At 42.6% G+C, this 14142-nt stretch overlaps 1 protein-coding gene across 20 annotated transcripts in view; it reads right to left on the bottom strand.

Moving 5' to 3' along the window:
• Positions 1-728: 728 nt before the first annotated feature.
• Positions 729-14142, bottom strand: part of LTBP1 (latent transforming growth factor beta binding protein 1) — a 452205-nt gene continuing 438791 nt past the window's right edge. For all 20 annotated transcript variants that reach the window (XM_034952914.4, XM_034952918.4, XM_063594991.1 and 17 more), the window contains 3 exons: positions 10830-10952; positions 2829-2978; positions 729-1735 (listed from right to left, as the gene is read on the bottom strand). In XM_034952914.4, coding sequence (XP_034808805.2) covers positions 1554-1735; positions 2829-2978; positions 10830-10952 — 455 coding nt within the window. In that variant the 3' untranslated portion in view covers positions 729-1553. The remainder of the gene's footprint in view (positions 1736-2828; positions 2979-10829; positions 10953-14142) is intronic.

Raw genomic sequence — 14142 nt, forward strand, 5'->3', positions numbered from 1 at the left:
ACAAAATGGTGGAGTATGACCTTCCGGGGCACACCACCAGGAAAGGGAAGAAAGGCTCAGATGGGCATATGTACAGCTTCCTCAACAGTGTGTGCTCACTTCCCAAGTATAAGGAGGGCGCTGTGTGTGCCAGCAGCCCACCCTAAGGGAAGAAGCATGGAAAGGGGCCAGCCTGTAAAATCCTAGCTAGGTCAAGGTTAAACACTGCACTTGGCCTTCAGGTGCCCACCTGGGTCTCTTCCAAGTGAACTTTCCTTTCCTTCCTGCTCTAAAGCCTTTTTAAATCAACTTCCATTTCTGCTCTGAAACTTGCCTGATCTCTTTTTCTGCCTTATACCCCTCAGTCAAATTCTTTCTTCTGAGGAGGCAAGAACTGAGGTTGCTGCAGACCTATACGGATTCGTCACCGGTAACTCAGACACCTTCTATGGGTGACACAAGGACAGCAGTCATATTGGATTAGGGCCATCCCAATGACCTCATTATCCTTAATTACCTCATTAAAGATCCGATCTCCAAATCTAGTCACTTTCTGAAGTATCAGAGGTGAAAATTCCCACATATGAATGTTAGGGGAAACAATTTAGCCCGTAACAAGATCTAACAAATTTAATGATTAACTTGTAAAAGACACTACATTAACAGAAGACCACTGGTAAAGATAAAAGTGGGGAGAGGGGGATACAACTTATACACAGGTACTCATTGACAATTACTCTCAGGTAGAATTTTTTCTACAAAAATGGTGATTTATTTCACTTTAACATACAATGGTAGATATATTGGGGATCATCAAATTTTTAAAAATTTTTGTTGGGCTTACTTTACATATTACAATACTAACGTAAGCTTATAAACTCTTCCATTTCAGTGAAGGAAAGGGATCCAATTAACACCTGCTAGCAGCTTGGCTAAGAATGGACATTAAAATCAGACAAAACACTGAAAATATAAAGTACTTTTCTCCAAATGTGTATACAAAGTTTTGGAACAAAATCACTGCCTGCTCCACAGGACAGACAATTTGAATTTCAAAAATGCTCCAGGCCGGGAATTGCATAACCCTGTGTAACAATACTTACAATACAGCTTAACAATATTGTATCGAAGACTTTTTCATTTGAGATTTTTAAAAAACTGAAGTAAAAGAAAAACAGTAGCCAAGGAACTGCACAACCAAAAAAATGAAAATTATATAAAATATTTCCACCACTATTTAAATGCCAAATTTAATCAAGCAATAGTAAAAAAACAAAACAACATAATAATACAACCTTCTGTTTAAAATAACAGCACTGTTCCACCTCTCTTCCATTGAATTTTACATATGAACACACTATATATACTGGTTTTTTAGAGAAATGTCCATTTGGTCTGCCACACCTGTTGGGCTCATCCTAAATCCTCTCATTGTCTTCAGAGGACTTGCAACTCCATGCTGTTTCTATATTTCCAGCCTTCCGGGGTAGGTGCAATGTCTCAAGTATAATACATTTCTCCCTTTTCCTTTACACAGTGCAGAGTATATGGGCTTAGGTTATGTAGATTCTGTTTCACTCCAGGTCACTGTCTTTCTCTAAGTTCAAGGCGGTATTCAACGGAGTGCAGTAGTTTGGCTTGTCAGAAGGCACGTAGCCTGGCAGACACAAACACTTGTAGGAACCATCGGTGTTAATGCACTTGGCATTCTTGCAGAGAGACATCCGGTTGTTCAACTCATCACATTCATTTACATCTGCAATAAGTCAAGCCATGCAGGTAAACAATCTTTGATATTGCTCTGTGAGGACACATAACCTGAGGCTTACCTGAGGCCCTTCCCCCAACCACCCCAAGGAAGCTTTCTCGTCATTGCTTCAATCACAGACAAGACGAAGGTGACTTTTTTGAGATCTTAAAGAGGTAGATTATCAGGGAGGTTCTAGAACTTCTTTCACTGTTATCTAGCAAAACATGAGCATTTTGTGAGCTTGACATTTTCTAGTAGAACCTCAAGGAAGTTAGAAGAACTATATTACTTCCAAATTCCTTCCCATAGGTATGGAGGAACTGCTAGATTTGTCAAGGGGAACCAGATACCTACGCAGAGTCCTCTCCATACAGCCCGCCTAAAGCCTTCCGTAACATTCGCAGACCTCTTTCTACATGAGACCCATTTAGGCTCTCACTCACTTGAAACATCTGTTAAGAAGCTAGGTTACCTATTTTACAGACACACCATGGATTAAAACTAACAAAAGCAAAGTGGGCAAAAGGACTGCTTCAAGACGGAGAAGAGGCCAGGCGTGGTGGCTCACGCCTGTAATCCCAGCACTTTGGGAGGCCGAGGTGGGCGGATCACGAGGTCAGGAGAATGAGACCATCCTGGCTAACACGGTGAAATCCCGTCTCTACTAAAAATACAAAAAAAAAAAAAAAAAAAAAAAAAAAAATTAGCCAGGTGTGGTGGCGGGTGCCTGTAGTCCACCTACTCAGGAGGCTGAGGCAGGAGAATTGCTTGAACCTGGGAGGCAGAAGTTGCAGTGAGTCAAGATCACCCCACTGCACTCCAGCCTGGGCGACAAGAGTAAAACTCCATCTCAAAAAAAAAAAAAAAAAAAAAAAGAATTGTGGTAAAATACACAGAATATATTTACCATTTTAACCATTTTTAAGTATATAGTCCAGTGGCATTAAGTATATTCATACCGTACTTAATGTACATCTCCAGAACTTTTCTCATCTTCTCAAACTGAAACTCAGCAAATCTATCTTAAATGTTCTCTACTGACTGAGATACGGGGTGTCAGGAAAAAATTAATGTCCCATAAAACACACGTCATTCTTACCGACACAGGTCATCTTGGCCGTATCCAAGTGATACCCATCAAAGCAATCACAGGTGTAACCTTCCTGGACCCTCACACAGCGACCATTTTCACATCCATTGAGGATGCCACATTCCTCAGCCTGTAACTCCTCAAAGCTATTTAGAAAACCTGGAAAGGAAAGGGCAGAAGCTAAGTTAGACCTTCTCAACTTCCTATATCATTTTGTAAATGACATTTAGATGATGGTTCATTTTCCAAATAGACACATGTATGTCCATATATATTTCAGACATCTTAAAGTTAGCATTAGAAATACTGAATGTTGCTGTGTAAAATAGCATAAAAATAAAAAATTTTTAATATTTTGTGCAGAGTAGCCTCATTTTGAATTCTGATATTCTATGTTAAAATCACATAAAATGAGAAAGCAAGTATGGTTTTTGTTTTTGCTCTTAATTATTAAAAGTGTTCATCCAAAGTTCCAAACTTCCTGAGTTTGCACTAGGGCAAATGTCAGACTCTCAGGACAGAACCAACAGAATTCACTATCGGAGTCTAGTAAGCATTTGCTAAGAAGGTCCATAAGAGTGTGAGGCAATACATTTTCAGCCAGCGTTGTAAGACCAGAGAGAAGCAGGCTGGCTCTGCCATGTGTTTGTTTGCTCTGGCTACAGAATGAGCCTTACAAAAGGGCTCCCAGAGGATCAAAGGAAAAATTCAGTAAAAGGGCCTCAAAACATCCTGATAAATGAGAAAGAACATCATACTTGTGTTTAGAAAACCCAAAGTCTGGGCTCATGCCTATAATCCCAGCACTTTGGGAGGCTGAGGCGGGCAGATCGCCTGAGGCCAGGAGTTCGAGACCAGCGTGGCCAACATGGTGAAACCCTGTCTCTACTACAAATACAGAAAATTAGCCGGACGTGGTGGTGGACACCTGTAATCCCAGCTACTTGGGAGGCTGAGGCAGAAGAATCGCTTGAGCCTGAGAGGTGGAGGATGCAGTGTGCTGAGATCATGGCCACTGTCCAGCCTGAGCAACAGAGCAGGACTCTGTCAAAAAAACAAAAGACAAAAAACCAAAAAACAAAACAAACACACACACACACACACACACACACCCCAAAAAAAAACAAAACCAAAAGTCTTTTTTTAAGGAAACAAAGAAACTCTTGTTTGGCTCTTTTTATAGTTTAGATCTCTTGAAACCAAGTCAGAGCTAGACTTTAGAGTTTTTGTGATATAAAAACAATTTAGCCAGGCATCAAGAGTGTTTAGGTCTCATTTTGCAGAGGAAAGTTCTAAACATAAATCCACAGTGACCCAACACACTGTCATGTGGCCTCTCATCTCCTGTCTCTTCCCAATAGTACCACAAAGTAGCTTCAAAAAAAAAAAAAAAATACGGCTAGAACTTTCTATCTGGCCTTTGAAGTAATTCTCCAGTGGAACTGCAGGGGGCAGCAAAATATCATTGCTTATGGAGGGCAATAAGGTCTAACTCGGAGGAACTGGACAAGGATATGGAGTTTGGTCTCCTTGATCACCAAAAAGCAACCAACTTAGCCAGCTTTTTTTTTTTTTTTTTTTTTCTAAACAAGGAAATAAAGACTTACTTGTTACTTCTCTTAACTACAACAAAAAAGAAGTTTCAACAATGACTAAAGTGCCTGAGGTCAACATGAAGACAACTTTGGTCAGAGTTTCTCCTACATTCTAAGATTAGGTGCGCTGAGGGGAGATAGGTGAAGAAGAAACTTTAGAGCATGCCCTTCAGAGAAGAAAGTGGGTTTTAGAGATGACCGAAAAATATACAATAAGTGAATCTTAAATTATCTGTTTGGGTAAGAACAATACACTGGTATTGGGGGACTTGAGTTCCCATTCCCATTTCCCTATGTGTACATTGTAAACTTGGGCAGAAAGCTTATTTTTCTCACGTATGAAGTAAAAGCACTGAATTTTAGGATCTCTAAAGCCCCACTCAGTTATAGGTTTATTTTGTGGAAATGAACCATGGGATTTGAATCAGAGGAACTCGGTCTTCTGCTCATGTCTGTGACCCTGGCCAAGTCACTTGATTTTGTTGAAACCAGGTTCCTCATTTAAAAATAGAGAAACGATGCTATGTAGAATGGCAGACCCAACATTGAACACAATGCCTGCACTCAGTAGAAGTATTTTGTAATGAATGAACACTTTTCTACCTTGTAAAGATTAAATGAGATTTGGCATAAGTTTGGGGGATAAAAAAGAAAATATGGTACATATACACCATGGAATACTAGGCAGCCATAAAAAAGAATGAGATAATGTCTTTTGCAGGAACATGGATGGAGCTGGAGGCCTATCATCCTTAGCAAACTAACGCAGGAACAGAAAACCAAATACCACATGTTCTCACTTGTAAGTGGCAGCTAAATGATAAGAACTTATGAATACAAAGAAGGAAACAGCAATGACTTTCTTCACAGAATTGGAAAAAACTACTTTAAAGTTCATATGGAACCAAAAAAGAGCCTGCATTGCCAAGACAATCCTAAGCCAAAAGAACGAAGCTGGAGGCATCATGCTACCTGACTTCAAACTATACTACAAGGCTACAGTAACCAAAACAGCATGGTGCTGGTACCAAAACAGAGATACAGACCAATGGAATGGAACAGAGCCCTCAGAAATAATACCACACATCTACAACCATCTGATCTTTGACAAATCTGACAAAAACAAGAAATGGGGAAAGGATTTCCTATTTAATAAATGGTGCTGGGAAAACTGGCTAGCCATATGTAGGAAGCTGAAACTGGATCCCTTCCTTACAAAATTATACAAAAATTAATTCAAGATGGATTAAAGACTTACATGTGAGACCTAAAACCATAAAAACCCTAGAATAAAACCTAGGCAATACCATTCAGGACATAGGCATGGGCAAGGACTTCATGTCTAAAACACCAAAAGCAATGGCAACAAAAGCCAAAATTGACAAATGGGATCTAATTAGACTAAAAAGCTTCTGCATAGCAAAAGAAACTACCATCAGAGTGAACAGGCAACCTACAGAATGGGAGAAAATTTTTGCAATCTACCCATCTGACAAAAGGGCTAATATCCAGAATCTACAAAGAACTTAGACAAATTTACAAGAAAAAAAATCAAACAACCCCATCAAAAAGTGGGCGAAGGATATGAACAGACACTTCTCAAAAGAAGACATTTATGCAGCCAAAAGACACATGAAAAAATGCTCATCATCACTGGCCATCAGAGAAATGCAAATCAAAACCACAATGAGATACCATCTCACACCAATTACAATGGCGATCATGAAAAAGTCAGGAAACAACAGGTGCTGGAGAGGATGTGGAGAAATAGGAACACTTTTACACTGTTGGTGGGACCGTAAACTAGTTCAACCATTGTGGAAGACAGTGTGGCGGTTCCTCAAGGATCTAGAACTAGAAATGCCATTTGACCCAGTCATCCCATTACTGGGTATATACCCAAAGGTTTATAAATCATGCTGCTAGAAAGACACATGCACACGTATGTTTACTGTGGCACCATTCACAATAGCAAAGACTTGGAACCAACCCAAATGTCCATCAATAATAGACTGGATTAAGAAAACGTGGCACATATACACCATGGAATACTATGCAGCCATAAAAAATGATGAGTTCATGTCCTTTGTAGGGACATGGATGAAGCTGGAAACCATCATTCTCAGCAAACTATTGCAAGGACAGAAAACCAAACACCGCATGTTCTCACTCATAGGTGGGAATTGAACCATGAGAACACTTGGACACAGGATGGGGAACATCACACACCAGGGCCTGTCGCGGGGTTGGGGGAGGGGGGAGGGATAGCATTAGGAGATATACCTAATGTAAATGATGAGTTAATGGGTGCAGCACACCGACATGACACATGTATACATATGTAACAAACCTGCACGTTGTGCACATGTACCCTAAAACTTAAAGTATAATTAAAAAAAATTTAAAAAAAGAACTTACTCATATAACCAAATACCACAAAAAAAAAAAAAAAAAAAAAACTAAGAAGGAAACAACAGACGCTAGTGGAGGGTGGGAGGAGGGAGAGAAGCAGAAAAGGTAACTATTGGGTACTGGGCTTCACACCTAGGTGATGTAATAATCTGTACCACTAACCCCCATGACATGTTACCTATGTAACAAACCTTTATATGTACCCCTGAACCTAAAAGTTAAAAAAATTTGTACCATTAAAAAAAAAATCGAGTAATACATCCATGGCAGGCCCATTTTAAAACTTTAAAGGAGAACAAGAGTCCCAGCTACTCAGGAGGCTGAGGCAGGAGAATCTCCTCAGCTCATGGGGTGAAGACCAGCCTGGGCAATATAGTGAGACCCCAATTTTAAAAAAAAAAAAAGTGACACCACATACTCAAAGCCAGTTTAGAAACACACAAAATAAAGACTTAATCTACGACAATATTTTCAGATCCCATGTATCACAGCAAAATGATTTCTACTTCATAGCTAATACATTTTTTATTATTACAGAAATTAAAACATAAAAAGTAAAACTTGAAACTCCCCAACACATCAGGCAGGCTCCCCAAAATACTTCTGCAGGACTCTAAAACAGGTCAGGACACTACAGTCTCTGGTCCAAATCTGGCCTGCTACCTATTTTTGTAAATAAACACAGCCACGCCCATTTGCTGCTGTGCTATCTAGGGCTGCTTTTGTGAAACTACAGTAGAGTTGAATACCTACAAACTACAGTAGAGTTGAATACCTACAACAGAAACCACATGACCTGCAAAGCCTACAAATTTTACCATCTGGGCTCAGTGTGGTGTCTCACACCTGTAATCCCAGCACTTTGGAAGGCCAAGGCAGGTGGATCACAAGGTTAGGAGTTCAAGACCACCCTGGCCAACATGGTGAAACTCCATATCTACTAAAAATGCAAAAATTAGTCGGGCATGGTGGTGCATGCCTATAATCCCAGGGCTACTCAGGAGGCTGAGGTAGGACAATCACTTGAACCCAGGAAGTGGAGGTTGCAGTGAGCCAAGATTGCACCATTGCACTCCAGCCTATGCAACAGAGGAAGACTCTGTCTCAAAAAAGAAAAAAAAAATACTACCTGGCCCTTATAAAGGGCAAATATTTGCCTATTCTCTGCTCAAGCAAATTCCAGTTTTAGAAGTACTGCTCTCCCTAAAGGTAACAGAGATGGTGAACCATAAAGGCGATAAGAAACCTCACTCAGCCTCCGTCTATGTTACTATCTACCTAACACGATCATTTTTGCAGCAGGCTCCAAAAGCCCTTGCTGGAGGTCAGAAAACTGGCTGGGAAGGGGGAAATATTTCTCTGCAACTTGTAAGAAATGTAAAGGCCATTACATCGTCCAAGCTGGAGGTCTTGGAACTGCATCTCAATTTCCTATGTTGCTAAATAAGAGATTGATGTGACACCAACATGTTTATTTCTTAACATGTGTAGTAAATTAAAAAAAGAGCTTTAAAGCAATGCCAGCATTAAAAAGAAGGTACATAAGCCAGACATTTCAACATGAAAATTCCTGGAATCCAAACTATAATGCCATAGAGGCTTCTGACTTTTAGACTCTCAGGACCCATCAGTGCCTGGGATTTTGGTTCTCCATTTGTCCTGGGGTTACTGAGGTTTCAATGCTTTTCATGATCCCAGGCTCTTGCTTACATCTAAGAACAGAGTTATTGAGGCGGTCTAGGGAGGAAAGCTGTAAGCCACGGGATTGTCAGAGTTGCATATAGACTTAACCTGGTATTCCTGATTAATGGGGCAAGCTGGGCTTTCTTTCAACCTTAATAATTCTTCTCCCTTCCTTTTTTCTTAAGTAAACGTTTACTGACCCGTAACATATACAGAGAAGCATCAAACCCTAAGTGCACAGTCTTGTAGCTGTGAGTGCATTCTGGTCCATTTCATAAAGAGCTGCATGGTTATGTGCTGTGGATGAAAAGAAGGAGTGTTGTTCCATCTATGGTGTTAGGAGTCAGGATAGTGGTTACCCTAGGGAGGGGGGTGGGAAAGGGCACCAGGGGCCTTCTGGAGGCTGGCACTGCTCCTGGCCTGGGTGGGAGTTACACAGGCGTGTGTTAATCAGCCTAGCTGGATTAATAGAATGTTCTTATCATGGACATTTTAAAACATTTTTAATTCTACCAGATGATCAATACACTACATCATTCAAAAAAAAAATGGGGGGGGGGGAGGAAGGACAAGGAGGGAATGAAGAAGGGAGAGAAAGGGAAAAGAGAAAGAGAAGGGAAGGAAAAAAAAAATAAAAGCTCTTGATGCAGAACTGAAATAGATCCTAAATTCAACTAGAAATCTCATGCTGTTGCCCCAGAACTGGGTCCTGGCTAGGACGCTTCGTGCACAGGTGACAGGGCCCAGGACAGAAAAAAGCTTCACTGCATTTTTCTCTAAAGTCCTAAGTCAAACTCCTTGGTCGGCAGCAATTACCTATCTTAAAAATGTGGTGCAGGCCAGGCATGGTGGCTCACACCTATAAGCACTTTGGGAGGCCGAGGCGGATGAATCACTTGAGTCCAGGAGTTCGAGACCAGCCTGGACAACATGGTGAAACCCCCCATCTCTACGGAAAAAATACAAAAATTAGCTGCACATAGTGGCGCGTGCCTGTAGTCCCAGCTACTCGGGAGACTGGGGTGGGAGGATCGCTTGAGCCCAGGAGGCAGAGTTGCAGTGAGCTGTGATCATGGCACTGCACTCCAGCCTGGGCAACAGAGCAAGACCCTATCTCAAAAAAAAAAATTTGTGGTGAAGCTACACATGTGAGGATGGCCCCTCTGTGAGCTGTGGACGAGGCTCTCAAAATGGGCGTTTTCCTGTTCTCGTTCTTGAAGTGAGACTATCTACTCTCTACTAATATTTCATTGTGGACCTCCTGCTGTTTCAGACTTCAAATTGTCTGTATTTGAAAAGTCTGATTTGAGCTTGTGTGTTTGTAGGCTTCCTCACACAGCATTTACGTTCTAAAGGGGATCACAATTTGCAGATACACACTCCCACCTCCCCCATGAAAGCTGTGCTCACTAATCCAGGAAAAGTTGGCACACATTATTTCTTACTCCATAAATCCCCTCACCAATGTATTTTTAAAAAAGTCATTTCTGACCAAAAGGGCAATTCTTTTCTTGCCTCCGACTCTAAAACACTTATAATAATGATCAACTTGTACAGTTAACATTTGCATTTCCCTGTAGAAAAAAAAAGGCTGCAATACAACTGGGCTCTCATGGAAACCTTGGCCCTCAAACTAGTCCACCACTTAAAGAGAAGAGAAATGATTTTGTTATAGAAATTATAATGATAGGCAGGGCACGGTGACTCATGCCTGTAATCCTAGCACTTTGGGAGGCCAAGATGGGTGGATTACAAGGTCAGGAGTTCAAGACCAGCCTGACCAACATGGTGAAACCCAGTCTCTACTAACAATACAAAATTTAGCTGGGCGTGGTGGTGCGTGCCTGCAATCCCAGCTACTTGGGAGGCTGAGGCAGCAGAATCGCTTGAATCCGGGAGGTGGAGGTTGCAGTGAGCTGAGATCGTGCCACTGCACTCCAGCCTGGGTGACACAGCGAGACTCCATCTCAAAACTTTAAGAAAAGTAAATATAACAGTACCCCCACCAGCAAGACTATTCATCAAATGCAATGGTTCTTTTTGTTTGTTTTGAGATAGGGTCTCACTGTGTTGCCCAGGCTGGAGTGCAGTGGTGTGATCTCGGCTCACGAATGATGCAGTGGTTCTTAGACTCACCCATGCAGAAGGACTGCCCTTGTGAAACAAAGATGGCTGGGTCCCACCCTAGACTTTCTGACCAGCAGGTCTGGGGTGGGACCAGAAATGCTGCATTGCTAACAAGTTGCCATTACATTTTGAGGACCCCTGATTAATCTTCAACCACAACTTAGTATCAAAGGAACAAGGTTAGTTTGCTTACGGTCTTGGATGAAGTAGGGATCGGTTTCTGGAGTATACTGTTCACTGAAGTCAACTAAGGCGTCCCGTCCATATGGCTGCCGGCGTCCCGTCACGGGGATGTTACACAGCTGAGCATAGTCATCTAAGGAGTAGACAAGCAGCATGAGGCCCCCTCACTGTTAGCTCGCACCTGCCCCACCCCCTCGCAGCTCAGAGCAACGGGAATCTGCCAGCACACCCTTCCACGTGTGTCTCCATCTCCTGCGTACCACTGAGCCTGGAAAGTGTCTGAATATCTTTTGATGGGAATTTTATGCATCCACGTACAACGACTGCTGTAGAGCATAATTAAGGTTCCAAATTGAAGATCAAAAATATTAGCTTAACAGTGGGTAGACCACATCCCAGAGCAGTAAAGGGCTGACAAAACAGAGCCATCTGAGAGTGCTTCAGGTCTTTTGGAAGGATGGCTTTATCTAAACCCATCAAGAGTTATCATCAAAAACATTTTTAAAGTAGAAAGTAGTCATTCTGACAGAGAGGTGCTTTTTCGCTCTCTAGAGACAGGAATAAATATATCTCTGGTGTCCAAAAATGATACAGCACCAGGCAAGGATGCTGCTTAAATTTAGTAGTCACGATTATAATTCTACAGTCTCTATGGATAGCATTATAGCTATGCTGAGAGTCATAAAAATCACGATAATAAGAACAGCCGTGGTAGTGGTAATAACAACAGCTACCAGTCATATAATGCTTGCTGTATGCCAGATACTGTTCTAAGTACTTAATACACATCAATGCACTAAAACACGCACACCATCCTATGTTCTACCATCTCCATTTTACCAGTGAGGAAACAAAAGCACAGAGAGGTTACATGACAGCTGCCATGTGGCAGAACCTGATTTGAAGTCAGAAATGAAGCTCTAGAGTGCACAGTTTTCACATTTGTCTCCCCTGCAATGATCTCAGCTCCTTTGGAATTCCTGTCCTTACCATCTCTGTACCCCAGCTAGACCCATCTGTGGTTTTCACTTCCTGAGGCCATACTGCCGTTCCACACTGGGTCAGCCCCACGGCCCCCTGACTCCTAGACTCCCCTTTACTCCTCCCCCAAGGACCCACCAGTGCACGGGATTTTGGTTCTCCATTTGTCCTGGGGTTACTGAGGTTTCAATGCTTTTCATGATCCCAGGCTCTTGACTACATTTAAGAACAGAGTTATTGAGAAGGTCTAGGGAGGAAAGCTGTAGAAACGACAGCCTCATGTTCTGAGTATGTTCCACAAAATACACTTTGCAAAGATACATCTAGCAGTTGGTGAAATTCTGGGGCTCCACAGATGTCAACAGCTCTGTTAGGACTGTGAGGTGCAGGCAGGCTACAGGCCCCAGGACCAGATGGACATGAGTGGGGCAGTCACACAAGGCAATGGCCACACTTGCCTAGAATTTTCCTCTATTGTCGCGCAAGGCAATGGCCACACTTGCCTGGAATTTTCCTTTATTGTCGCGCAAGGCAATGGCCACGTTTGCCTGGAATTTTCCTCTATTGTGTTTATTCTTGCAACATACAAAAAAAAAAAAAAAAAAAACCCACCAAGGCAATACTGTGAACCCTGAAGGCTTTCTTTTTTTTTTTTTTTTTTTTTGAGACGGAGTCTCGCTCTGTCGCCCAGGCTAGAGTGCAGTGGCGCGATCTCGGCTCACTGCAAGCTCCGCCTCCCGGGTTCACGCCATTCTTCTGCCTCAGCCTCCCGAGTAGCTGGGACTACAGGCGCCCGCTACCACGCCTGGCTAATTTTTTGTATTTTTAGTAGAGACGGGGTTTCACCGTGTTAGCCAGGATGGTCTCGATCTCCTGACCTCGTGATCCGCCCGCCTCGGCCTCCCAAAGTGCTGGGATTACAGGCGTGAGCCACCGCGCCCGGCCGAAGGCTTTCTTTTATCAGCTCCTACTTAAATGACTGGATGAATGAGGGTGACGAATCAAAAGTGTGTGTGTATGCATGTGCACACGTGCACACACACATTCTGGGAACTGCCCAAAGCAAGCGTAAGGCCAGAAAAGACCTTGAACCACTGGATAGGGTAGGATTCTGGCTGCCCTGTCTAAAATTCTCCTTATGTGGAAGCATTCCAGGAACAACATCCAGACTCCAGGCGTCCCAGCACTTTTGCATGAAACCATTCTGTGTGAAATATTAATTTCATTAAGGAAATAGCCGAACCTGGAAAAAGATTCTTGACTCAAAAGAAAAGAACTACTTCAAACAGAGAGAGCACAAATGGCTGTCAGTTCTGCTTAAAGTTTGAAAACGCAGAATTAAGGATTTCTTTGCGAGAGCAAGATTGCTGAAATGTTTACAAGTTTCAAGAGCTGAGGTCATCTTCTCCCATTATTTTTTATATACATTTGTTGTACATCTGAAAGAGAGACTTGTTCCATATTTTATATTGAAGCCACAGTTGTGATCTAGAGGAGATGTTAAAAATGAATTAATTCTGGTACTTATTTTTAAAGAAAGGGTCGGCTGGGCACGGTGGCTCATGACGCAGGCCAAGGTGGGTGGATCACGAGGTCAAGAGATGGAGACCATCCTGGCCAACATGGTGAAACCCTGTCTCTACTAAAAATACAAAATTAGCTGGGCATGGTGGCACGTACCTATAGTCCCAGCTACTCAGGAGGCTGAGGCAGGAGAATCGCTTGAACCTAGGAGGCAGAGGTTGCAGTGAGCCGAAATTGCACCACTGCACTCCAGCCTGGGTGACAGAGCGAGATTCCGTCTCAAAAAAAAAAAAAAAAAAAAAAAAGGGTCTTGCTCTGCCACCCATGCTGGAATGCAGTGGCACCATTGTGGTATCATGGTTCACTGCAGTCTCAAACTCCTGGGCTCAAGCGATCCTTTCACCTCAGCCTCCTGAGTAGTTGGAACTACAGGCATGAGCTACCAAACCTGGCTAATTTTTGTTATTTTTTATAGAGACAGGGTCTCACAATGTTGCCCAAGCTGGTCTCAACTTCTAGGCTCAAGCGATCCTATCACCTTGGCCTCCCTAAGTGCTGGGATTACAGGTGTGAGCTGCCATGCTTGACCAAGGTACTTATTTTATAAAGTGAAATCCAGAGGTGGCTGAGCATCCTGCTGATGCCTGTTGGCTGTCAGAGAAGCCTTGCTGAGACTTGAGGTCCAGGGATGTCGAATGCCATGATCAGGGGCTGGCCAGGGCAGCCACCTTCAATCCAGTGCACTCCCCTAGACATGCTTCCTCCACCAAAGAAACGAGATGGGCTTGAGTCTCTAAGCTGTCACTCTACAGCAACGC

Source organism: Pan paniscus, chromosome 12, assembly GCF_029289425.2.
Source record: "Pan paniscus chromosome 12, NHGRI_mPanPan1-v2.0_pri, whole genome shotgun sequence".
NCBI lineage: Eukaryota > Metazoa > Chordata > Mammalia > Primates > Hominidae > Pan > Pan paniscus.